We start from the raw sequence: 27,916 nt of genomic DNA, 5'->3' as shown, positions 1-27,916 counted from the left end.
GCGTCCCTGCGGCGCTTGCTTCATTTTCCAGTAAGCTAACGCGGGGCTCGCCGCTCGGGCTTTTATGCTTCCGGGTCGCTACGTCACCCCGCCCGTGACGTCTTGCCCATCCATTGGACGGATTAGACACGTAATTCAGAGCGCGGTCACGCGGGGGCGTTCCCATAGCGTTTCGTGATGCAGCGTCTCGTTCCCTCGGGGAACCATGGTTACATACGTAACCTGGAGACGTTTTGCAAGTCAAAGAAACACTTTTTTTAAGTAACTTTTACAAATTATTTTTAATTGACACTAACTTGATTTTGCAAGTTATAGAGACAGTTTTTATTAAGTAATTTTTACTTGGTATTTTGTTTCCAGAATACAAATCAAAATCAAGTATTGTTAATCTGTACATATTAATTACATGTAACAAAAAGTAATTAGTTGCTCAGTAAAAAAAATTTTTAATGTCAAGTTTACTTGTAGTTTTCAAGTTAGATGAAGCTGTATACACTCTGCTGTAACTTAAAACTTTGCTTAATTGAAGCTTAAAATTGTATAACAGAGTACTTAATTTTTTTTTAAACTGATTACATAAATTGTTTTAAGTAGCTTTAACTCAATCTGTTAATCCACACATTTTAACAAAAGATTAAATGATAGATTAACATAGGCAATTTAAATGCAAGTTACTTTTTTATTAAGTAACCATAAATCATTGTTCAAACACGAACTCACTCAAAAATGTTTGACTAATGGAAATAACATTCTTCACAAACAGTGAAACAGTAAGAAAAACTGCCTTAAAATTTTTTAAAATGTCACTTCTAGAAGCTGACAACATGAATAAAATACTTGAGCACAGTATACTGTGATTCTGATATTGTTATTTATCGCGATTTTGTTTTATGATGCAGTATACAGTACGTTCTATCACCCAAATCCAATCACTTCTATCAGATCCATCAAAAGTTACATCAAAACAGTAACATCAGAAATTCAAATGACAGTGTTTTAAACATAGTACAAATGCCTAAGTAAAGTTTTTTTGAGCATCACTTCGATTTGTGTACAAATGTGTGGTATATGTAATTTTATCAATGCATGATTCATGCATGTCATTTTAGTGGAAAATCACTTAACAGACCGTTTATGGGTGAAATAATGATGGTGAAGACTGTCCTTCATTACTTAAGCAAAATGAATACCTTACAAATTCAAAGCACTTTCAAATGTGATGCTAAAGGTAAACATATGTATGTAAATAATCAAACAGGTATATTACCATAAACAACTCAGCTAACTGATAAGCCACATGGACCTAATTAACCTACAGAGATCAAAGTAATGGCCAATTGTTGTTGTACTGCTTCACAACAATAATTCTTCAAGTTGAACATGAACACATTCATACTCAAATGTGAACAATATAACATAACACATGTTTAAAATATAAAACAAAACAAAAAATACAAAAAGTGCAACTTCCATTGCGTTAAAGTATTACAAAAGTGACTGTAGTGCATGTGCACCATCTTCAAGTAATGGAGCAACTTACTGTCAGATTACTCCACTGCAAAAAGGTCATTTTTAAGACTCAACACCCTGGGCCTCAACTTCCCATCATCTAGGCCCAACAGTGACAGAGATGAGTGACAAATTAAAAAACTCTGAATTCTTGAGCCTTATAGTAATGGTGTAAGGGTCAACCATTCAGGGTTGGAGAGCACTGTCTAACAGTTTGGTCCAAAACGTCCCGTAGGTGTTCAATCTGGTGACTGCGAAGACTGCAGCATATGATTCACATTATTTTCATACTTAAACCAATTAGTGACCCCACCTGAGCAAATTGCTGCCCACAGCATAACAGATCTCCCAGATCCTCTCATTATATAAACATTTAATTTGTCGCTTGTCTGTATCAGAGAACAGCCAGAGAGCTGTATAATTCTATCAATCACGTTCAATAAATAAACAAAAAAATTCCATTGTTGCTTCAAGTGCAACAGTGTAATATACAATGTATAAAGGAAAAAATGTTGTTTTCCAATCACATTGCATTTCTACTCAGTTGGGTAAACTGAATTTCAGAAACTAGCATAACACTATACTCTATAGTTCAACAACCTTCAAAATGACTACAGTCCACACACTTTAAACAAAAGATTGAACATTTATTTAAAATTAGTAAATAGTAAAATTTGTATTTAATTTATTCTTATAAAGTTAATGTTCAATATTTGACACACAAAAATAGATGAATGATGAACTGTTGCATAAATTCTAAAGAATTAATGTGTTGATTTACATCCCACAGCTTCAGAAATCTTGAGTCGTCCTCATGCAGATATGCAGGGAGAGCATGAAGGACAGCAGCACGTCTCACATGAACATCAACTTGTTCCTTGAGTGTGAGAACATATTGTTGCTTCACTATGGGTGGTAAACGGCACAGCCATATAATGTATATTACAAGGAAGAGCCCTTCCATGTCTTTATGAAAGAGGGTTATACCAAAAAGTAGTCAATTCCTTCTAATAGCGTGTTCATGTACCAGTAAGTTTAACTGACTTACCTGGAGGTCATAAATCCTGAACAGCTGATCCAGAACTTCAGCTACTTTCCCTGTGCGAGCAGCCTTCTTCCTGAATAAGTTCTGAAGACGGGGGGCATGTTGGTCCAACAGAGCACAGAAGTGGTTCTTCAGATTCATGTTTGTGATTCTGTGAAATTCAGCACAGATCTGCACGAAACATTAAATACATATTTTACATACATTGCAGATGAAAAATCATGAAATTCATGAAAATCATGAATTTATATATATATATATATATATATATATACAAATACTATAAAGTACTGTGCAAAAGTCTTGGGCCACCATGAGATTTGTTGTTTTGGCTATGCTATTATGATTCTTACTGTAAATTTAGCCAACAGCTTCTGTAGCTAAAGCAACAAATATTTAGTGTGACAGAATATGGAGAGGTCAAATAGGAGTGGAAGACTGTCAAAATCTGATGAGATGTTTCTCTGACTTTCTTCTTTGAGAGACTGACAGAAGTCAAGCAAGGACCTGGCTCAGCATCTGCCAAGTGGATGCTTCCACAGTCTCAGGAACCTTGATCAGGAATGGTCTTTGTGGAAGGAAAGCAGACAGCAGATAACCATTTTATGTGTTTCTAGTTGTTCTAATGTAAAAACTGAGAAATAAATTGCTAAAATAAAACAGATCTAATGGTGGCTATGCCAAGTTTTAAACCTGTATGTACATTTGAGTATACCTGACCAAGTTACCATTGACACAAAAGAATTACATTTATCTAGTCAAACAGGTGTACTAAGGACAATATTTTCACCTGTGACTCCAGTTTAAGGGCAGAAATCTTCAGTCCTGAATTAAAAATATGGGTTTGATTAAACATTGGTTTTGATTAAACATCATTCATCTCAAATGCATACTGTTTGCAATAAACAAAATCAGATAATTAGTCTTTCAAGGCGTATTGAGACGTGTTTGTGATTTGTGTTCATTTTTTCCCCACAATTATCCAAGAGACTGTTCAGGTCCTCACTTAAAGAAACATTTTAATTCTGTAAGTCTCTGATCAAAATAGATCTTTTTTGTGTTAATATCAAATGCCCATCAATATTGTAAGCTGTGAGACTTACTGTGTCATTTAGCTCTGACAGCTGATGCACAGAGAAGCTGCTTGATGATGTCAGCTCAAAGGACATTAAGTGCTCACTGTACCAGCACTCGTAGTTCCTGAAAAGAAAGGAGGCAGAGTTGTTCACAAGTAGTATATTTTCAATCCTGCTGAATTTTGGAAGTCCTCCTGCCTGGCCTGCAGAAACAAACATTCCATTTGCATAGTCTGTTCCATTTATGGTGACCTTTGAGGTAGTGTATATGTTTTGGCTATCTGTCTTTGTCTTTATGAAGTCTTTAACCACTTCCGGCAAAGTGGCAACTTGGACAGAAGTGACACTTGATGCTTGTGTGTGGGGTCTGAAAAATAATGGAGCACTGAGATGATACGCCATCATGTGCTGATGTCTGGTAGCGAGAGTTTTCAAGACATTCTTGAAATTTTGTGTGTCACGTATGACCCTTTTGAAAAAGCGATGTTTTCCTTCAAACCTCATGGTCCATAGGTGAACCAGAGGCCCAAAACACTTTGTTAGTTCTGGGTAGTGCTCAATATAATGATGTTTGGGTCAGAGCTTAAAGTCAGGAAACACTGCCTGAAGGCCCTGTCTGTGGTCACTTATTTTAGTCTGCATGTACTGGATGGATTCCTCCATGAAAGATGGAGACAGTACCAGCTGCACAATTTCTTTCAGATCCATCAGTATGGCCCAAGCTTCATCTCCTTCAGGAACTTTACTTCCTAACATGAGTGGTAATAACCTCAGTAAAGTTGAATTTTCATGCCCATTCCCACCAATACTTAGTTTGGCTGCAAAGTTCTTTGGGATTTGTTGTGGTTTATCAAGCCCGTCGAAGTGCTGATGTGGGAAGGTGCGTATTTTTGTGTTCAGAAATTCAAGAGTGAAATACTTAAGTCGAATCATCTCACTGATGCACAATGCCAACTCAACTGGCACAATACCTTCAAACAGGTCATGAAGTATATCAGGTGGGAAACCTGTGATGGGATGGAAATGCTGCAGTGCGTTCCTGAGAACACATTCACCTTTAACACCAAGATGACTTGCATTTTCTCCTTGCACAGCTTTCTGCACATGAAGATCATGACAGGTTGTTGTTCTCATGCTAAACTCTCCTTCAGAAACTTCAGTGGATTGTATCTGGTTTGCAGTACAGCAACAAAATCTGCAGACATACTGTCCTCAAAAAGACTGCACAAAGTCTGCAAGACCGTGGGCAGCCATATTATCAGCTGCAACACACAAAACAGTTCCCCTGACACACAGTCCAAGAGTTTCAATGAAAATGCCATCTTGCTCAAGAGTGTGCAAGTCTTTCAACAAAGGTGACAGAACATTTTCATAACCACACTTCTGAAGGTCAGATACTTTGCATAGCAGAGCTATCTGTATGACAAGTAGGCTGGACCTATACTGACTGGGTATATTGGCAAGCAACCAATATACTGCACAAAGCTTGTGGATTTTTCTAGCTGTTCCTAATGAATTAGCTAGTTCAATGTCATCAACATACAAAATCACTGACAATTTCAGCTCTCCAGCTGCTGACAGTAACTGATTTTCTTTAAAATATGTTCCATCTTCATGAGATATGTACATCCCAGGTGGAGATGGTTTAACTTCTTGAATCTTGTCAAGAAGATCTGTATTTTTAAACATTGTTTGGAGCATATGTAGTATTGGAACATACACTGCTGTGTGTCCACTGGAATCTACAGTATATTGCATTGGCATTACCAGAGGGTAGTTACTCCTCACAAATGTTTTCCTCCTCTTAGCAGTGGGCAGCTCTGCACCTTCCATAGCAGCACTGACAAAGACATTACCTTTCATCACAGCTTCCACTAATTTATTGAGAGAATCATCACTGATAGACTGACCTTGCAGAACTCTAATGATTGTCTCTCTCACAAGAGGTTTGGACACTGAAAATATATGTATCAAATTTTCAACTATGTCTTGTATAGCTGTTTCTGATACATGAAGAACACTGTGCATTTTCAAGAACAATGAAGCCAAGTGGTTTCTCAACTGATCTTGCAATTCATTCACATCAGAGTTACAAACAGACTCTGGTGGATTATACTCAGGAGCATCAAGCTAAGGAGACTTCTGAGAGGGACCAGCCTCATCACATTCAACCTGACTCTGCATTGAGTGGTCAGCGTCTATCAAAACAATCTCATTCTTAAAATCTGAGACTTCACAATCTGGATGATTCCTACTTTTGTGGGCATTAAAAGAGGAATACACATTAGTACGGTAGTGACAGTTTTTAAATGGACAATCCACCATCTCGTGTTGTTTTAAATGTGTCCTCAAATGGCTGAGAAGAGTTTTTTAATTAAATGGCTGCTTGAATCCACACGCTCGACAGATTAATGACACACATCCCACCTGACTTTCACCATGCACAACTGTCTCAGAATGTAACCATGTTAAGTGAATTTTCAAAGCATTTACTGACTGAAATGTGCAGACACAGTCATCATAGAGACAAGGTAATGGACTGACTGAGGAAAAACTGCTATGATGCATACGATAGTGTTCAAGTAACTGTACTTTTTTATCAAAGATGGCAACACAAAGTTTGCACCTCCAAGCCTTTGACAATCTATATCTCCCAAAACACAGTGTGAAACCAATTATGACAGATTTTTAGATTGATTTCAGTGTTTTGAACTAAATATTCATTCACTTTAGTAAAAATATGCAGTATATGTCTGATGTTAACTGAACATCAGCTTACCTGATTGAAAACTCCGTACATCAACCAGTTGCTTCAGTTTTAGCCTGAAGAGAGAGAATATTGAAAGTTTACCAAGATTTAAATATTTAATTGCTAAACATTAGTGTTCTTGTACAATGTTAGAAGAAGCTCTCTCAGACTCCACAGTGCAAACTGAGCCTTCCCCCCCCCCCTTTTTTTTTTACTGTTAATCCATAGTGACAAATACACAACACTTCACATATGACTTAACAAAACTATAAACAAAAGGTTAATTCTACACTGTCAAGCTCAGAACTGAGAGAAAGAGGTCCATGATTTTTTTCAAACACGTTTTTTGTTTCATTTAATGACTGTCAGGTTATTCACTGCACTGATTACAAACTCAAATGGTTATAATTAACATGCTTTACAAAGATGCTAAGCACATATTACAACACTGACGTTTTTGCATGAAATTATAGTAAAACCTCTATGCTCACCATTAGCTAGCTCTAACGAAACATGCCCAAACATGCATGAAAACATGCATGAAAATTAAACATGAAGCTCCAGCATTAACAGAAAACTAACGTTATGAGCAGCTGATTCAGCGCCACGAACGTTCCAGTTTAAGACGTGAATAAAAAAAATCTACACACACTGCCTCCCACTTTTCAGTGGCTTTTTACGTTTAGCTACACAATATGACTGCATGAGCTCAAATCTTATCCACCTCTCATATGCATATCAAACTGCTGAGACTCTAAATGCATGTGAAAAAAAGAAAGTAATAAATCATAACACTGAAACATCAACACATAACGTTACTTAACTCACCAATGAGCGCGCTCAGAGAGAAGATCAGTATACCGGCGATCAGAGCAGTCAGCATGTTGGAGAAGGTTAGCTGGTCCAGCTGAGATAACGGCTGCATGCCTCGGCACGTTTCACCTGAAATGTCACTGCAACAACGTATTTCCCACGGGATTTCTGCTTTAACTTCGAAAACTATCCAAGCTGTTCACAGGTTGAAAACTTTTCTCCTCGTTTCTCCACGATGCGAGCAGAGCAAACATGGCGGACTTTCCCGCAGGTTCGCGTTTAAAGTGTGTGACGTCAGACAGAAACTCAAAATATTTGAGTACAATGACAAAAATGACTCAAAAGACTTGATCACTCTTAACTTAAAATTAAAAAACAGTACAAATGACTCAGAATATTAAAGGTTAATCAACTTTTTAAAATTTCTGAGTTAACAAAACCCAGTTTCTTTGACAAACTTTTACTTTTCGGTCTTACAGTGCAGGAGTGGAACCCAAGGCTTTTCCACCCTCAGAACTGTCACTCACAGATGTTTTTTTTTTGTTGTTTTTTGCACCATTCTGGGTAAACTCTAGAGACTGTTGTGTGTGAAATTCCCAGGAGATCAGCAGTTGAAATATTCAAACCAGCCATTGGGGTACCAACAACCACACCATGATCAAAGTCACAGAGATAACACTTTTTCTTTATTCTGATGTTTGATGTGAACATTAACTGAATTTCTTGACCTGTATAAAACGGTGATTACATAAAAACACCAAACTTGGCACAAACAGCTCATGTTTTTCAGCCATATGTTTTCTAGGGTGGACAAATCTTTAACATTTTGGTTTTGAGCTTTTTCAGTAGGTATTCACTAAATTCCAGGGGTTTCATTACCACGACGTAAAATGGGCGTTTCTGGAGGTGTTGGGAAAACGCCCCCTTTCCTAAATAAATAAATAAACAAATAAGAGGTCACCGATCACGCGCAGAATACTGTTTTTTTCGCGGGCATTTCCAATCCCAGGATCAGCTCAGATGGATAATGAAGGAGAAAAGCATAGCTGCGATGTATAATGAAGGACAAAACGGTCATACATGTTATTTATGTTTTATAATCTTACATTTAAACGATTTTCAAAAACAAACAACCAGAAGAAATGTGCAGTAACCGTCAACAGCATAATTACGTTTTTCTGTAAGTTGTAGCCAGTCTCCTTATGAAAATTAACCATGGTTTTTCAACAACAACAACAACAACAACAAAAACCCAGGGTTTTTGTACTTCCATGGTAACCACAAAATAATAATAGTTGTGGTAAACTAACCATAGTTTAACCGTGTTATTTGTAGTAAAACTGGTTATACAAATGGTAATCAGTCCGGTAAAAAACACACACACACAAAAAAACATTAATTAATGTTTATAAACTTTCTTTTCAAGGAGGTTAATTTTAGTACTGATCCAATCTTAATTAACCAATTAATTAGTCTGTGTGTGTATATATTATTCAAATAAATATCTTTCCACAATTATACTGAGTGAATATAAAGAATAAAAAGATCATGCGAACGAAAGTATAAACCTTTTCAAATTAATATACTTTGTTTGTATCAGACTGGCTCCCATAAAATTTCAAAATATGTACATCATCAAAAGAGTACATCACAATATAAAAGGTATTTGACACGAAACACCTGCGATCAGGACAGGTATCTGAAGTTATAACAGTATGAATGTAATCTGACACGAAACACCTGCGATCAGGACAGGTATCTTAAGTTACTGTGTATATAAAAGGTATTTGACATGAAACCCCTGCGATCAGAAGAGGTATTTGAAGTAAATGGCTTTTCCCAAACCGCGCATGATCGGTGACCTATGCAGATTCTCAAAGAGGCCACGCCTGCCTGATGACACATTTCGATTACGCTATTCTGAAACCCCTGGAAAAAAGTGAATCCCTTTTTCAGTATAAGAAAATACGGGGTACGCAACCGTACGGTTGACGCTAAAGTTTCGCACGTGACGTTTTTGTGCATGCGCGGTGGATTGAATCGTGCCGTAAACCGTTAACGTATGCGTGGTACAGGTCGGGCGGCATCATGGCTACCTGATCCGCGTCCCCTGTCCAGTATGTACCACGCATGCGCCGGGCACAGGCCCTTGCAGATGAGAAGACTACTTCAACTATAGTTGAAGATTAGAAATTTCAAAATGAGGGTCGTTTTCTTTGGCTTTTACTGGTTGGAGTTTGGGAATTACAAGTTGCGCCCTTGAGTCGAACGCATCGCGAATGTAGCGTTTTACTGGAGAGTGAGGGTGGGATTTGTAGTTTCAGGTTACGAAAGCGCTAATTATTCTGAGCCAATCATAAGCCCGGTCCTCTTGCCGCTGACCAATGAGACATGTAGTAGATTTTTAAAAAAAATTTCCCCACTGCGAAAAACAGTGCAGTTTACGAGGATTCAGTGCTTGTCAGGTGAATACCACCAGGATAGTTAAATACTTTTATAGAGAACCCGTGTCGAATTTGGGAAATAACTAACTGTGGTCGGACCAGCTGAAATGGCAAAAGGTAACAAAAGCTTCAACTGAGATAGTTGCATAGTATGTAGCCTTGCACAACTGAATGCTGTTTGTAAACATCTAGCCAGATACTTACATTTTGCGATGTATGTTTGAGATTCATTATAAAACTCATCTTTCTTCCATTTAAATTTAAGAGCACTAATTACTGTCTGACTTATTATCCATATGTATACAATGGAAAATCAAGCTGTGTAATCATACGCGCTCCTCATTGCTTGGAACAGACAGTTTATTTGTCATGTGCACAAAATATCGGTGACAGTTGTACACTGAAGTGCTTGTTGTGAGGCTCAAGTACTCTACAGTTGTGCAATACTGAAAAAATATAGGAGAGAGGAAAGAGAGGAAAAGAGATTATTTACAAGAGAGTATAAAAAGCAGATGAAGCAGAAGTACAAGGTAGCATTAAAAAAAAAAAAAAATTTGATGTAGTATGCGTGCAGTAAATATGTACATCAATATATTGTACAGAGACAGGATCTTAGCAGGAGTAAAGTGGTAGTAGTGCCCTTATTAATATATTGCAGCATGTGAAGAGATTATCCATAAGTGTCCTTGAGCTGTCAGTGGGGTGACCAGTGTGTAGTGGATGCATGACTGAAAGAGTGGAAGAAAGAGTAATGACTGGATTACAGTTTATTCAGTTTATGCAATCAGCCTATTGTCTGTGAAAGTTATGCTGGATTATTAGTGCTTGCCTACATTTTACATTTAAGGCAAGAAGAAAACACGGACCATCGAGATAAGACTCGAAGAACCACACAAGAACAAGGTCGAAAAAGAAACTAAAGAAAACAAACAGGATTTGAAAACGGTAAGATGTGAATGTTCATTTTGGCCAAATATGAACATGTAAGATAAATATGATTGCTGTATATTTTGGTGGCCACTCTTAAAATTTAAATAGACTAAATGTTGGGGAAGACACGGTTTGTGTACATTTTAATAGTGTTTCATATTTTGTTTAAATGTAATACAAGACAAACTTAAAATGAGGGAATTAAGCCTAAATTTTCATTATTTTGTTCTTGGGTACAAAATCAGCATATAAATTGATTATTTGTTGGGTGGGCTTATGAGGCTGAGGGCGGGCTTATCATATTTGTCATCCTGTATGGCCGCTTATCTTTCCGCAAGCCACCTTCACTTAAAATAAGAGTCTACCAGACCTTGCCATCTTTTCTGGGCTGCTTTGGGTATTGCTTCTGCCGGCACAATGTGTATTATATGACATTATTGCTAATGTAGCCTGAAACACATAATTTCTAATGAAACCTTATGCATTATCATGGGTATACCCAAAACTATACAACTATATTGATCACTTATTTATTAATAGTTCTATAGTTCTGTGTTTACTATTATCAATGATACTCAAATGTCAAAGTGTAATAATTAAAAAAAAAAAAAAAAAAAAAAAAAAAAAAAAAGGCTACAGTATCTACCTCTGGCAAGCTCCAGGATTAATTCATATGTATGATTGATATCTGGTATTTAAATCCATCAGTTTAATGTTGAATAGACTTGTGCTTTCTATCAGCCAGCACACTTGCAAAAATATAAATGTGATCAATAGTTTGACTATTTAGCTTCAAATCCAATCAATATTTAGAACTCTGATGTGTTTACATTACTTTCTTTTCAAGGAGGTTAATTCAAAATAAATAAATCCAGATGTGTGGTTTTCCACCCAATATATTTCAATTTTATGAATTCAGCCTTTAATTTTCATTATTAAGAATTCAGTGGCTTTTAAAATTCAAATCTTTCTGGAACCAAAGCCTAGATGATGACTCTGCTACTGGCTGTGTGTACTCCCAAAAAAATGCCCCTCAAGAAAGTTTGGGGGGGGGGGGGGGGGGGGGGGGTTTGTCGTGATTGTATAAACTGTCTAAAAGAGATAATTGTAAGTCCCTCTGGATAAGGGCATCTGCAAAATGCCATAAATGTAAATGTAAACAGGAGTAAGGGGGTAATTCGAACTAGAGAGCCCCAGGATATGGATGAGGCAATATTTCAATTACCAAAAAGAATCAAGAAAAGAGACCTCAAAAGACTGAGCAACCATAGGACATTTAGATGACAGAAAACACATCTTCTGATAGTCGAAGTCTATTTCCTATATGCAGAAGCAAAGGGAATGTTCTGCCTACATAATAACGAGTTATCAAATCATCCAGTGGAACTGTTATGGGATAAAAGTTAATTTTGAAGAATTACAGCACTTAACAGCTGTATTTAACCCTACTGCCTGTTGTCTTCAAGAGACTCAACTGGCTCCAAAGAGCCCTTCTCCTTAAAAAAAAAAAAAAAAAAAAAAAACTACATAATGTTTAATGTGCCTGGCCAAAATATACAATGCCCATCAGCCATATTGGTAAGAAGTGACACAATTTAGTCATATCTCAATGGATATAAATCTACGAGCTGTCGCTGTGCGTTTAACCCTCCATAAAGCTATTACCTTGTGCTCTATTTACATACCCCCTGATGCCTCTGTAGCACAATATGACCTGGACAAACATGTCTGGACAAACCGGCACCCCCATACCTGCTCATTGTCAATTTTAGCAGTCACAGTCCTTTATGGGGAGGCAGTCATACAAATCTAAAGGGGGAAAAATTGAAGAGTTCATTTGTAATAATGATTTGTGCTTACTAAACGATGGTTCTTATACTTATCTACACCCAGGACATGGAACTTACCCTGCTAAAGATCTTATGATATGTGAGCCTGACATTCTACTTGATTTCTCTTGGGAAGTATGGGATGACTTAAGTGGGAGTGATCACTTCCTCCAATACTTCTACGAAAGTGGAATTCCAACAAAGAACCCAAAGATGGCTATTAAAGAAAGGCAGTTGGTACTCCTTTCAGTTACTCTGCCACAAGAAGTTCAATATGCGAAAGCAGCATTGCAAAAAACACTTTTGAAGATAGGAAAAAGACAGAAAGGACTTTTAACAAACATCCCACAATGAAAAATCTAATCAGATTGAAAATCAGCAGAGCACAAGCATGCAAACTTATTAACGAAGCGAAGAGACAGAGCTGGAAAAGATATGTTTCAAGTCTAACTTCACAAACATCAACAAAGAAAATATGGGACACGATCCAAAAGATAAAGGGCAAGGAAGGCGGAACCCAAGTACAGCAAGAAATTGTTCACAAGTTAGCAGAGACATTTGAAAGAAATTCTTCAGTGGAGAACTGTTGTCCTGTGTTCCAAACAATACAGACACAACAGGAACAAATCGCTCTAAACTTCTTTTCGGATAACATGGAACTATATATTACCTTTTACAGTGGAGGAACTCTTAAAAGCCTTAAACTTCCCTATCGATACTGCAGTTGCACCGGACAAAATTCATTATCATTTTTTAAAGCATTTACCTCAAAGTACATTATTGATACTTTTGGAAAACTTTAACACTATCTGGAAGTCAGGAGATGTACCACTCCACTGGAAAGAGGCAATATCATACCCATGCCCAAACCAGGCAAAGATCATACCGACCCAAGCATATCATCACCCTACAGCTATGACTAGCTGCCTCTTCTTTCATCCCACATATAAAATCAATAAGAAAAAAAGGACCTTATAAAAGTACTATCTAAAATAAGATGGGGTGCAGACCGGACTACCCTTTTTCCATCCTAGTACAGAGATACATGGATACCACGCAGGAATAGAAAGAAACCAAACACCATAATGGAAATGACCCAACATAAGAAGACAGTGACCCAACCATATGTGTATAAACAACAATTCTTAGACATAAGATGCCATTTCCCACTTCATAAACCCGGATATACAGATGAGGGACAATCGTGTCTACAGCAGTAGCAGTCAGTCAACAATGCCTCAGTATTCATATTCCTGGACAAAGCTCAATTTTCACAGCCAAGGCCCGTGCTTTGCTCCTAGCCCTATAGCTGATAGTACACAAAAATAGCACTTTTTAATCTGCACAGACTCAAATCCCTTCCTCCAAGCACTTGAACCTTTAAAGACCAAACACCCCATAATTGCCAGCATTCTAACCAAAGTGGATTCTTTACAGAAACGAAATTTCAACATCCTTTTTTGTTGCATACCAGGCCATATTGGGCTGTCTGTCAATGAACAAGCAGAGCAGATTGTCAAATCCCTCTTCAGATCTTGGACCCATAATTAGCTCATACATGTCCAAAAAGTGGTAAATGGAATAGGACCAGTACAGTCATAACAAACTACACAAAATCAACCCTGCTATAAATGAAAGACACTTCCCTCATTTCCCCTTTAAATCCAGACACGACCAGACCATGTACACAAGATGCTGTATTGGACACTCAAGACTCACATATGCGTTCCTACTGAACAGGGAAGAACATACGACTCCTGTAAAACAAGAATGACTGTTAAGCAAATATTACTGGACTGTCCTACTCTTAACAATACTTGACTACGATTCACTCAGAAAAGATGTAATTAGATGTCTTCCAAAATGTCTCACCAGGAAAAATTCTAGAATTGTTATCAAATATTAAAGTGAAGAACCTTATACCTGTAGAATGTTGACACTGTTGGAATGTTGTAAAATTTTATTTTTGTAATACTGTAAGAATTTACAGAATATCCTGTTTTACCTACCTTGATCATACCATGAAAATAGCCATTGACATGGCATTAAAAGAGCAATAAATAAATAAATATCCTTTCAACCAGGGTCAGCTCTTATCAATGGGCAAGCAGGGCTAAGCTCCCCTGTCTTGCAAAGATTAAAAAAAAAACAAGATAAGGTTTCGGTTTTGGCATCCACATTATCTTATTTGCAGTTGACAAATGTTTTAAAGATGATTATTTTGGAATAATTATTTTTTGTGAAAGTGAGAAAAACGGAGTGGTATGAAGTGATGCTGTGTGCTAGGGTTAACAAGCCCAGTGCTGTAGATACTGTAGAATGTACATGCAGCCTATTCATGACAGTCATGTCAGGTGATTACACAGAGCAAAACACCCTTGGATTTGATCACCGTTTGGGCTGATGTGTCTCGGCCCGCTTTGGTGACATCCATAACACGTTGTCAGCAGTTGTGATACTGACTCAGTTGTGGGTGTACTGAACATGAAAAAAGTGGATTATTTATTCTGTAGTCCTTGTTTTCCTAAATTATGTCTGGAGGAGAAACTAAGAGTAGATAAACTGAGCACTCATTGTTTAAGCAAAATACAAATGCCACGAAAGGACAGACAACAAAACTGTAAGTTTAGTGTTTTTTGGTTTGAACAAAGAAGTTGGAGCTTTTCTATTTGCTGTGTTTGTTTTGGAGGAACCATAGTATGAAGCCAGTTGAGCATTACAGACTTGAAACACAAAACATTATAAATTTTTGCATCTCCTTAAATGCTTGTGTGTGCGTGTGTGCAATAATTTGCCACAATGTTATTTACATTTAGGCTAAATTTGCAGTAATTAACAAAGACCTTTATCCAGAGCAAATTACAGATGATCATCATCATCATAATCATCATCATCATCATCATCATTATTATTATTATTATTATTATTATTATTATTAGTCATAGTATCAATATCAATGCCAAGTTATTGGTAGATATTAGATTTTAGCCCTCCCATCAAATATCACCACCAGCCACTACTGCTTTCAATACAAATTTGGTACTGTTTGTCTTTACGCTTCTACAGCTGTATATGGTAATAATTTATAATCTTACAATTGGGTGTTACCCAGAAGATAATGGGTTACCTTTTGAATCTGGCTCCTCTTAAGGTTTTTCTCCACATGTTGTCTAGGGAGTTTTTTCGTTGGCACTGTCATCTCTGGCTTGCTCAAATCTAAATCCACATCCAGATTTTTATAAAGTTATTTTGGGCCTCATTTATTGATCTGGGTACAAACAAATTTACTCACAAGCATTTACTCAAGAAATTTGGTATTTTTAATTTTTAATAACCACATATTTTTAAAGAGCTCACAGACAACCACAATTGGCTAGCATTATTGTGACTGACAGAGGAGAGAGAGTATTCCATCCTTCTCACCTAGAGAGCATGGCCAAGACTCCCGGCCACAGATGGCTATGGAATCGTCAGGATTCAAACTTGGACGAACACTTTTCTGTTGCGCCATTGGAGAGATAGATATCTTTATTTTTCCTCAATTTTTATATCAAACTATTTTCCCTTCAGCTCACTTAATTTACACCTAATTCACCTTTTCTATAATTTGTCTCCAGATTTTGGCCTTTTCAATTATTGCACTCACTGCTTAGTAATATTTTAATTGGTATAGACATGAGTCAAAATAACCGCCATTGAGCAATTTCCTTTTCTTTTGCTGTTCGTACTTTTCAGCACTCTGTGTGCTTCATCTTTTATGTTTTGTTGGTATTCACTAAATGCAAATGAGCTGTAGCATGCATGGGCTTAGCACTTCATGGGTGATTGCCATTATTCAACATATGCACATGAGTATGAAGAAAATCAGTGTTACTGAAATTTGTGAACCTGGTGGAAGTTTTTATGTATTTATTTATTTTCCAGCTTGGCCTACAAAAATATTTATGCACAATTCAACTATAATTGATAAATAAGACCCATTGTTTGTTGTAAAAAGTGCTATACAAATTTGCATTGTAAACCCACCCAGTGGTAGCCAACTAATTAACATGTATGCTGAATTTGTATCCAATAAAAAACAATGGGAATTTGGGCTGAATTCTTGTTTAAAAAAAACAAGCTGTTTTCTATTATGCACAAGGACCAAACAGCCATGCCATTTTCAAGTATTCTGTACATGTAAACCTTACAGAGTATACATTTTTTCAGACTCGCCAAGAGCAGTTAACAATATATTCTGATATTCTTCGTTCTCAACCTCGCAACAGCCCCCTTTTTCCTATTCAAGAGGAAAGTTCATCCTGCAGCACCCACAATGCAAGCAGACACCAAGGTAACATAAGCTCTCAACTTTTGTTGGCTAATCGACTTGTTGATTCTTTGTGCTAGGTATGAAATATTACTACTATGCAGTTGTGCCCTCCAGCAATCGGCAATTAACAAGAAGATCATCGGGGCAGGGGATTTGGGTTACACAGCTGTACACTTTTACCTTATACTTATGCCACTATTTTAATAATAACAATGATAATTAATAACAGTGTCAGGGTCAGAATTATTGGCTCCCTTTCTAAAGATGTAAAAACAAACAAACAAAAAAGTTATGTAAAATTCCTTTGTGATTAACTAGCGTAATCTTAATCTTACAGCTTAATTTTATCAAAAATACTATTTAACGAAACCACAGTCACAGTTATTGGCACCCCGATAACCAAAAAGGTTCACAGGGTTTGTTCAATAAAGTTCATGAGTTGAATAAATTTATGTTCCGTAAATTGCTATTTATCATTTGTGAATGAAAAATGACTTTCAAAGGCATAGTGGTAGGGTTAACCCAAAAAAAAAAAAAAACACGATCTGGTACAGACCATGACTGCTTTCAGTTTAAATCCAAATAAGAAAAGAGTTATTTTGAGCATTAAACAGATACCCAGATACACAAACTACATCATTCTATGTAAACTTTAGAGAATGTTGTATGTGAAAAATCCCATGTCAGCTGTTTCTGAAATCTGAAATACTCAAACCAGCGCATCTGGCACCAACAACCATGCCACGGTCACTGAGCTCACATTTTTCCCCATTCAGATGTTTGAAGACAACATTAGCTGAAGGTCTTGACTCATATCTACATGATTTTATACATTGCGCTGATTAGATTGAACATGATTGGCTGATTATATAATTGCATGATTGATTTTTATATTTTAAAAGATGTTGTTTTAAAATGCTTATTTATCAATGACCCATACATAATTATTTAATTTCACTATAAAATTGTAAACCATTAATATGTAACAGACTAAAGCTCCATTACAGTACCAGTCAATGCATAGATATGATTGTTTTCCAAATCTCCTCTGGGATAAATGGGTCAATTAAATGCATCTTCTGCAACAGCAGGATACTCTCAAAATAATCAGTGGTCTGGTAACGGCATTCTGATTTTTACAGGGATCTGGAAAGTCTCTGAAAGCGTATGCTAATACAAAGTATGCTAATAAATAGCTTTTGTTACCAAATCCATAGTATTTCTGTTCAGTAGTGAATACCAATAGTTTTATGTTGTTCTAAATGCATCTTCTAATCTTTTGTACTTCTCTGCCTGAGATTATATTCTCAAAAGATCCATAGGAAATACCTGTTTAAATTTGCATTGGTTGCATCACTTTTTGTTTTGAATGAGACTGGGGTGTTTTTACAGTGCTGAAATCTGAATATTTCTTGAGTAAATAAATAAAAGCATCATTATTCATTATTGAAATATTAAATTTCCAATAAAATGGAATAGGGATTGCTATTAATATGATTTTTATCAAATCATTCTCAACCTTTAGATCGCAACCCCATGTGGGGTCACCTGAGATGCAGTTTTTAGCCTGTTTTACACCAGGCCACAGTGGGCTGTGTCCAACGTTCTGCCACTTTATACCAGACAAATGGACTGCTCTGCTGTCTGTTAACATGTTCATGAAAGTTCTAATTGATACAGAGTGTAGAAGTGAAATCCTGTTGGATTAATGAACTATCTCATACAGTATGTATGTATCTCATACAGTAGCAATGCAGTAGCAAAGTAATAAAACAACAAATATTTTTATTTACTAGATGCAGGGTTCAGGGCCCTTGTATGCATTTTCTGTTGTGTCATAAGAATTCTGACCCCATAAAATGGTGTCACTGTCCAAAAAAAGTTTGAGAACCTCTGTCCTGAATACACTGTACTATGATCTGGCATGTGATGCAGTAATAGTCACTCATTCAATTTTCATTTCATTTGTCCAGTCTGTTTTTTTGGCAGATGTACTGTGTCTGTCTTAAAAGTCCCTAACTTCTACCAAGAATTCTACAATTTCTACCAATTGTATGTACTGTATCAGGTTGTGTTTGATTAAATATAGCTTTAAAAACAAATGTAACCAGATTAACATAGGCAAAATGACAAGAAGCAGTCTAACACTGGATAAATAGAAGTTTTAAGGTCTGCTGAGAAGAAATGAATCAGATGATTCACTGATTGTAAGCTAATCTGTTGTCTGAATCATGAATCCTGCATTTTAACAAGGCTCTGTTGGTGCATCAACAGTAAGACTTGCAGTCAACTTGCATTCACCTAAAGAAGAAAATAAAGGGACACAGCTCATGTCTTTTGGACCTAAAGAGAAGCAACCCCATGAAGACAAAAGCTCTGCTACAGTCCTTCCAAACAAATCTGAACTTGAGACTCGTGCTAAGGCCAAAGTCCCACACAAAAAGTATGTCTTTGATTGTTTATACAATGGATAGAATGTGTTCAACATATGGTTAGCAAGGTTATGAAGGTGAAACGCATTCAAAACCTTTAAAAAAAAAAAAAAATATATATATATATATATATATATATATATATATATATATATATATATATATATATTACACCCCAAATATATATACTGTTATGGTTTTAATGGTGTTTACCTTTATGCAAGATCACTGTTTAAAAATTGTCTTATTCATTTCGAAATTTGCATTTGATCTAGAAAAATATGTACCTACTGATATATTACAAAAACCTCATCTCAGGTGTTTTTATAAATTTGTATAACACAAAAATTCCTATCTTTAGGAATAATATTTAAAAAAATATTCATTTAGGACTTTTACCAAGCAAAAACACCATGCTCACAGTTTTGGAATTAAATTTGAGATTGCATCGTTTTGATGAGTTATTTAATTTATGTTAGATGCATAAACAACAACAATTGGGTTGGGGCAATTTATTTTCTAGACTAACTTACATCAACCAAGGTTGCTAAAGTTAAATGTGACAAATTTTCATCAATGTCTGGCCTACAGCATCTGGTATTTTTCAACAACCAGAAAAGTGGGCAGCCAGTAGTTGCTGATGAGCCTTTTGCCATCGAACACAGTTTAGATCCCCCTTTAGTAGCCTTTTGATCATTAAGTGTTTTTCACTAAATAACCCCAACACAATTATGCTAGTAAATCCTAGTTAGCGGGCTGAAGTTGTGATGCCTGTTGCTATTGCAGGGCAATCAAGGATAACCTCTTTAATGGAACAGGTTTTAACACACAGTTGGGTTCATCATAAAGTTAGGATGCAAGTGAATATTCTGTAATTTTGTTTCCTATCTGGAGCTAAAAAAAATGAATTTAGGAATTGTTATTCTGTAGTAGTTATTGCCCTAAATGTCATCTTGACTGAACTTGTTGAGGTTGAGATTATAGTTATAGGATCATCTTTTTTCTTTCATTTTTAATAACAGTTGCCGGACAGAGAACAGAAAGTCTCACAAAAATGTCACGTTTCCAGCTAAATGCTCTTTATCATTTGAATCATTTCACTTCACAATTGCCTTTATCATTCATTTTATTTATTTCCAGAGCAGAAGGCAAAACCTCTCAACAAACCCGAAAGGTCACTGATTATTATCCAATTAGAAGGAGCGCTAGAAAAAGTAAAGCTGAACTGAAGGTAAGTGACTATGGCGGCAATGTCATGCAAAGAATCCTTCCCGGCCAACGCAAGTGGACCGTTGGGGGCAGTCGTGGCCTAATTGGGGGCAGTCGTGGCCTAATGGTTGGAGTCTCGGACTTGTAACCTGAAGGTGAACCTGAAGGTCGTGGGTTCGAGTCTCAGGTCCGGCAGGGATTGTAGGTGGAGGGAGTGAATGACCAGTGCCCTCTTCCACCCTCAATACCACGACTGTGGTGAGAACCTTGAGCAAGGCACCGAACCCCCAACTGCTCCCCGGGCGCCGCAGCAAAAAAGGCTCATGGTCAGCAACAATACTCAAATAGGCTGTGGCATTCAAGCGATGATTGATTGGTATTAATGGACCCAAAGTGTGCCAAGAAAACATTCCCACACCATTACGCCACCTCTACCAGCCTGGACCGTTGACATAAAGTAGGTTGAGTCCATGAATTCATGCTGTTGGCACCAAATTCTGACCTAACCTTCTGTGTGCCTCAGCAGAAATTGAGATTCATCAGAGAAGTTATTCCAGTCTTCAAATGTCCAGTTTTTTTTGTGGGCCTATGCCCACTGCAGCCTCAGCTTTCTGTTCTTGGCTGACAGGAGTGGAACCCGACATGATCTTCTGCTGTTGTAGCCCATCTGCCTCAAAGTTCAACATGTTGTGCATTCCTGAGATGCTTTTCTGCTCACCACAATTGTACAGAGTGGATATCTGAGTTACTGTTGCATTTCTGTCAGCTTGAAACAGTCTGGCCATTCTCTGTTGACCCCTCTCCAACAAGGCATTTCCATCTGCAGAACTGACACTCACTGTATGTTTTTTCGTTATTGTACCCTTCTGAATAAACTCTAGAGACTTTTGTGCATGAAAATCCCAGGAGATCAGCAGTTATAGATATACTCAAACCAGCCCATCTGGCATCAACAGTCATGCCACAGTCAATATGACTGAGATCATATTTTTTCCTCATTCTGTGAAAATTTTATGATTTTATGCATTGCATTGCACTGCTGCCTCACTTGCATAAATGAGTAGGTGTACAGGTGTTCCTAATAAAATGCTCTGTGAGTGTATATAGAGATAGTACCATAAAATATGTTAGGCTAGTGCAATATTGATTTTTCCCTGGTTGCGATTTTTCCATTTTAAAATATTACAATTAAATAATTTAATTGCCCAGAACCATTAGCCTAAAAAGACAGGAAAACAAGCATTTCTGCCATTACAGGTTTAAGGAAAGTAGGGGTGGGGGTCATATTACTGACTGTGCAGTCAGAAACTGTGGTAAATGCAAAAACTCAGCTGAATGGTGAATATTTAAGTCATTGTGCAGTAGTGCGCAGTAAACAGTTAAAAAAAACATAACAGCACATTCTGATGTGCTTTGTACTAATCACTTGTCTAATGTTCCCATTGCCAACATTTTCACTGTTGATGCTCTTCACAGTGGAGAGCAGGAGAGCACATGTCCTTGTCTAATATTGGCTAAGTTGAATATACACTGATAGAATTTATTTCACATTTAATGAATTCAAACCATTCTCCATTTACCTTGACAGAAAGTGAGAGAGCCTGTGAGAACTGAGAGCATGTGAGATGGGGGAATGGGGCTTGGTTTCCAGGTAGTGTCTGTAAATATGGGAGAGTGCAAAACACCTGCAAATATCATTCCAGGTTCAGATGTTGATTGGTTCATCTTTCATATTGTTGGGAAGAAAGAGACTGCTCTTTGGGCTCCTGTTCCAAATGTGTAATGATGAGCTGTTCTGGTAATATAATCAGTGATAAACATCACTGGATATTGTGACAATGCAATAGAGTGTAGGGACGATAATGGGTTAGGGTTACGAAAGCTGGATTTGCATGTTTACACAAGAAATTTGGTATTCATGAAAATCCCGTAAAGTGGTGCTTGAAGGTTTGTGAACCCTTTAGAATTTTCTATATATATCTGCGTAAATATGACCTAAAACATCATCAGATTTTCCTAAAGGTAGAGGAGGAGCCCAATTAAACAAGTGAGACGAAAATGATCCAATATTACATACACTATATTACCAAAAGTATTCGGTCACCCATCCAAATGATCAGAATCAGGTGTCCTAATCACTTGGCCTGGCCACAGGTGTATAAAATCAAGCACTTAGGCATGCAGACTGTTTTTACAAACATTTGTGAAAGAATGGGCCGCTCTCAGGAGCTCAGTGAATTCCAGCGTGGAACTGTCATAGGATGCCACCTGTGCAACAAATCCAGTCGTGAAATTTCCTCGCTCCTAAATATTCCACAGTCAACTGTCAGCTTTATCATAACAAAATGGAAGAGTTTGGGAACAACAGCAACTCAGCCACGAAGTGGTAGGCCACGTAAACTGACGGAGAGGGGTCAGCGGATGCTGAAGCGCATAGTGCAAAGAGGTCGTCGACTTTCTTCACAGTCAGTTGCTACAGAGCTCCAAACTTCATGTGACCTTCAGATTAGCCCAAGTACAGTATGCAGAGAGCTTCATGGAATGGGTTTCCATGGCCGAGCAGCTGCATCCAAGCCACACATCACCAAGTGCAATGCAAAGCGTCGGATGCAGTGGTGGACGAGTCTGGGTTTGGAGGTTGCCAGGAGAACGGTACATTTCGGACTGCATTGTGCCGAGTGTGAAATTTGGTGGAGGAGGAATTATGGTGTGGGGTTGTTTTTCAGGAGTTGGGCTTGGCCCCTTAGTTCCAGTGAAAGGAACTTTGAATGCTTCAGGATACCAAAACATTATGGACAATTCCATGCTCCCAACCTTGTGGGAACAGTTTGGAGCGGGCCCCTTCCTCTTCCAACATGACTGTGCACCAGTGCACAAAGCAAGGTCCATAAAGACATGGATGACAGAGTCTGGTGTGGATGAACTTGACTGGCCTGCACAGAGTCCTGACCTGAACCCGATAGAACACCTTTGGGATGAATTAGAGCGGAGACTGAGAGCCGGTGAAATTAGAGTTAGGTGTTTTCAATCAACAGGATGATAATCGGGTGTGAGCGAATGCCTTGTTTTATTTAAAGAACAGGGATCTGTCCAAGTTTGATCTTCACAACACATTTTTGTGGAAGTGTTTGTGGAAGTGTATCATGGCACAAACAAAGGAGATTTCTGAGGACCTCAGAAAGAGTTGTTGATGCTCATAAGGCTGAGAAAGGTTACAAAACCATCTCTAAAGAGTTTGGACTCCACCAATCCACAGTCAGACAGATAGTGTACAAATAGAGGAAATTCAAGACCATTGTTACCCTCCCCAGCAGTGATCGACCAACAAAGATCATTCCAAGAGCAAAACGTGTAATAGACTGCACAAGCAGAGTTGCAAGGAGAAAGCCACTGCTCTCCAAAAAGAACACTGCTGTCTGTTTGCAGTTTGCTAAAGATCACTGTATTATACACGCACTCCTGAGTGTGTGTAAATATATGCATAAGAAGACAGACTAATGTAAACTTCAACTTGGTCGACTTCAAATTATATAATTTGCATGGATTACTGCACTTTTATATATGGAATATACTGTTGAGGTTAAATTGCTTATTTTTATTACATTCACAGCATTTAGCAGATGCCCTTATCCAGAGTGACTTATAGAAGTGATTTGGATTCTCTATCAAAAACACATCCTCATGCTAGGTCACTAGGTCAGGGATTAAGAGTACCATTGTAGGACTGAAATATAAAGGGTTATTATCTTAGCCTGCTGCTCTCCTATAACCAAACACGCTTATTACATTACGGGTGATAAACATAAACACACACACACAAGTATGAAGAAAATCAGCATTTTCAAAAATTTTGTAAATCCAGTGGAAATATTTTGCTCTGGATGGCTTATGCAAACATTTACACACACCTTTACTAAAAAATTTAAAATGAGGCCCATTATCATTATATTGCACAAGCCTAATGTGTTATGATTCTGTGTGACTGGATAGCTGTTGTTGATGGTCCTTTTTATCAGTGATGTTGGCAGTGGCAGACGAGCTAGTACAGTGCTTAGCACATTATGGGTGATGAACATAATTTCTATTATAAGCTTTTGATATTTTAAAGACTTTAATGACCTGAACATTGCCCTGTTTTATTAACAGAGTGAAGAGCAAAGTCATATTGATGACCTAATCTTAAACAATGTGGAAGATGGACTCAAGGTAGGCCAGTAATCCGAATAATGTTTATCTTGTGTAAAATTACAATTTTATGGGTTTTGTCTATGCTAATTTCTAATTTCTAAACAGGTTAAGTATATTGAAGGAAAAGGACGGGGGGTTTTTGCAGACAGAGAATTTAATAAAGGTCAATTTATTGTGGAGTATCATGGGGATTTGCTTCCAATTGCTGATGCCAAGAGAAAAGAAGCACAGTATGCTCAAGACCCTGCAAAAGGCTGCTACATGTACTACTTCCGCTACAAGAACCACACTTACTGGTGAGCTTTGACATGGCAACACATTGAGGTGGAGAAGCAAATATCTTTCCAATGTTCTGCATGTACATTTAGGAAGAAGTTTTTCATATAACATATTCAAATAATGTAGTTGTATTTGCACTAATCTGCATCATTGTATCAGGTTACATAGCAGAAAACCACAAACACCAGTGGTGCAACTTTAACTAGCAATCAGGTCATAATATTTAACATCTACAAACAAGATTTTGCATGTGGTGCAAAACTTTCTAGCAGCCATTGGTGTTTAACTCTACTTACCCCCTGTCATCAGTTGTAAAGTTGTCCTTGAAGGCTCACCATATGTTGATTTCTCAGAAAAATCCTATGGTGTGTGTGTGTGGTCCAATGTTTCTTCAGGTTCCTTCTCACAACTTTAGTTCTTACCTGCACATACCTGCATTCCTGCCACACCCATTTACTGTTTGACAAACAAAAATGGAAGAAAAAAAACTAATTGTGGTTTCATCTTATCCTGAAAATTTTAAATGTGTTTGGATTACACATTACAAAGAAAAATAAAACTTGGAATGAAGTTGCAGATTTTGTTGGCACATCTGCTGAGTGTACTTGGATATTTAGAATTGTACTACTTGAATAGTTACAAGTTTTATTTGCTAATCTGCTGACAAAGCTGATATGAAGCCTAAAACATAAAATGTGAAAATTGGTTTGATTTACCATGATTAATGCATTGATTTCTCATCAGAACTAAAAAAAACGGTTGGGGTCAGTTTTGAAATATGTTGAAATATGTTGAAATATTCTTTACTAGTGTGGATGCCACTAAAGAAACCAACCGTCTAGGGAGGCTGATCAACCACAGCAAAAATGGAAACTGCCAGACGAGACTGCATAACATAAATGGTGTACCTCATCTCATTTTGGTGGCATCCAGAGACATTAAAGCAGAAGAAGAACTACTTTATGACTATGGCGACCGCAGTAAAGAAGCCATTGCTGCTCATCCTTGGCTTAAGTACTGACCTCGTATTTCATCATTGTTTTCCCTACTTCAGATATGAGGAATCTGGGAGAAAGAAAGCTTTAGTCATATAAATTGAGGCCTTTGTTGCCATGTTAAATTCTGGAATCACTATTCCCAATTGTGCCTTGACCTATTCTTCTATTTCTGCTTAATCAGGCCAGTGAGTGGTTTCTGAGCTGTAAGACTTGTGAGATTCAGTATGGTTTACCAGGCTAAAGTAAAGATACTTAAATTCTTATGCGAGAATTTAGCGCAGTTGGTCTGACAGGGTTATTATTGTGACATTTTAAAGTCTTTAAAAATAGACTATTCAGATTTTTTTTATTTTTTTATTTTTTTTATTTATTTATTTATTTTTTTTAAACCATTTCAGTGCAAGTAAGATTTTCATTCAAGATTTTCATAGTATATTTTATCATACTATATTATCATACTAAGTAACAGTATCCTTATGTTTTGGTTCTACACAGTTTTGTGAGACATTTATTCCGTGTATGAATGTACGGAGCAATGTTTTAGCTCAGGATGTTTTTTTTTTTTTTTTTTTTCCCTGGAATGTGTTGTGGTACAGCTGAATGAATAAAGAACAATTTATTCCTTAGATGTTGTATTGTTCCACAAAAGCACATAATCCAGCTGACCACTCGAAGGAATAAAACCTGGTTGAAAGTCATTTGTGCTGATTTGTGAAATGTTTCACTGTCTTTGTTTTTGTCTGTTCAAAAACATTTTCTGCAATTTGTGCTACAGTAGCTCTACTGTGGGATCAGACCAGACAGGCTAGCTTTCGCTCCCCATGCGCACCAATGAGCCTTGTGTGCCCATGACTCTGTCGCCGGTTCACAGGTTGTCCTTCCTTGGACCACTTTTGGTAGGTACTAACCACTGCATACGGGGAACACCCCACACAGACCTACCGTTTTAGAGATGCTCTGACCCAGTCGTTCAGCCATCACAATTTGGCTTTTGTCAAAGTCTCTCAGATCCTTACACTTGCCCATTTTTCCTGCTTCCAACAAAAACTTCAAGAATTGACTGTTCACTTGCTGCCTAATGTTTCCCACCCCTTGACAGGTGCCACTGTAAAGAGATATCAGTGTTATTCACGTCACCTGTCAGTGGTTTTAATTTTATGGCTGATCAGTGGAGGTTTTCAGCCTAAACTTAAAGATTGACTCTGAGTATGTGTCTGCTGTCTGTGAAAAAGACATGCATAACAAAGCCAACCGGATTGCCCAAAACGTCAACTTCCCATCAACTGATAGTCCTTATCATACTTACCTTTCTAGGGCAGGGGATCTTGTGGTTATAGCCCTATTAGAACCCTGGGGTGATTTGGACAGACTGTTACCTCATTCTCTTGTAACAGTATCCAGGTCTGGTTCCCATGTGATAGATGATAGTGATTGTATATAGCAGCTTCAAAGAGGCTAATGCCTGGTGCACACTACACAATTTTAGCCCAGATAATCTGCTCATTTTGGTGCTTGGCAGCGACACCCACCAGCTGCTACTTGCTGTGTGCTTCAGTGACTGGTCGTGTAGTGTGAACGGTCCAATGATGCAATTTTCTCAGTCTGATGAAGTGATCACCGAAGCCGATTTTTTAAAAAGTATGTTTCCAAGAGAAACAATTGCATAGTATGAAACTCCTTGCAACTAGTTGCAAGCACAGCAATGAGAAACTTCACCATCTTCTGTACATGTCTCCCCAGCCTCAAAATACCCAAATGTAAATCATTTACTAGGAGCACAAGAAATTTGGTATTCATGAAAATCCTGTAATATTGGAAAACATTTTGTATCATGTTTGTGCTCCTGAGTGTGTGTGTAAATTTAATTTAAATTACTACACTTTTATATAAGGATTATACTATCAAGTTTAATTTGCTTCTATTATGTTGACAGGATTTAGCAGTTGCCCTTATCCAGAGCAACATAGAAGTGCTTCAAAATTTCAAAATCACTGTTCACTAGGTCAGGGAATAATAGATCGATATGACTTTTTTGGTGAGTGAAAGCTCTCTTATAAATCTATTCTGTTTGCCAGTTTCTTTTTTCTTCTTCATTTTCATGTG

The 27,916-nt window shown here is 37.4% G+C and overlaps 1 protein-coding gene and 1 long non-coding RNA gene across 2 annotated transcripts; one reads left to right on the top strand and one right to left on the bottom strand.

Moving 5' to 3' along the window:
* Nucleotides 1-715: 715 nt before the first annotated feature.
* Nucleotides 716-8,366, bottom strand: LOC128317316 (uncharacterized). The gene is made up of 6 exons (XR_008300839.1): nt 7,208-8,366; nt 6,410-6,453; nt 3,658-3,754; nt 3,345-3,379; nt 2,558-2,725; nt 716-2,386 (listed from the first exon to the last, which is right to left on the bottom strand). It is a non-coding gene; the product is annotated as an uncharacterized LOC128317316 (long non-coding RNA).
* kmt5ab (lysine methyltransferase 5Ab) lies at nt 8,361-26,511 on the top strand. Its single transcript, XM_026939916.3, has 8 exons — nt 8,361-9,753; nt 10,484-10,581; nt 16,605-16,728; nt 18,982-19,150; nt 20,280-20,370; nt 24,495-24,554; nt 24,642-24,832; nt 25,626-26,511. Exons 1-8 carry the CDS (start codon nt 9,744-9,746, stop codon nt 25,834-25,836), a joined length of 954 nt encoding a protein of 317 aa, XP_026795717.1. The 5' UTR covers nt 8,361-9,743; the 3' UTR covers nt 25,837-26,511.
* Nucleotides 26,512-27,916: the final 1,405 nt, after the last annotated feature.

The sequence above is a fragment of the Pangasianodon hypophthalmus genome, chromosome 24 (assembly GCF_027358585.1).
Source record: "Pangasianodon hypophthalmus isolate fPanHyp1 chromosome 24, fPanHyp1.pri, whole genome shotgun sequence".
Taxonomy (NCBI): Eukaryota; Metazoa; Chordata; class Actinopteri; order Siluriformes; family Pangasiidae; genus Pangasianodon; species Pangasianodon hypophthalmus.
Note: the sequence above shows the minus strand (reverse complement) of the source record. Positions and strands in the feature narration are given on the sequence as shown.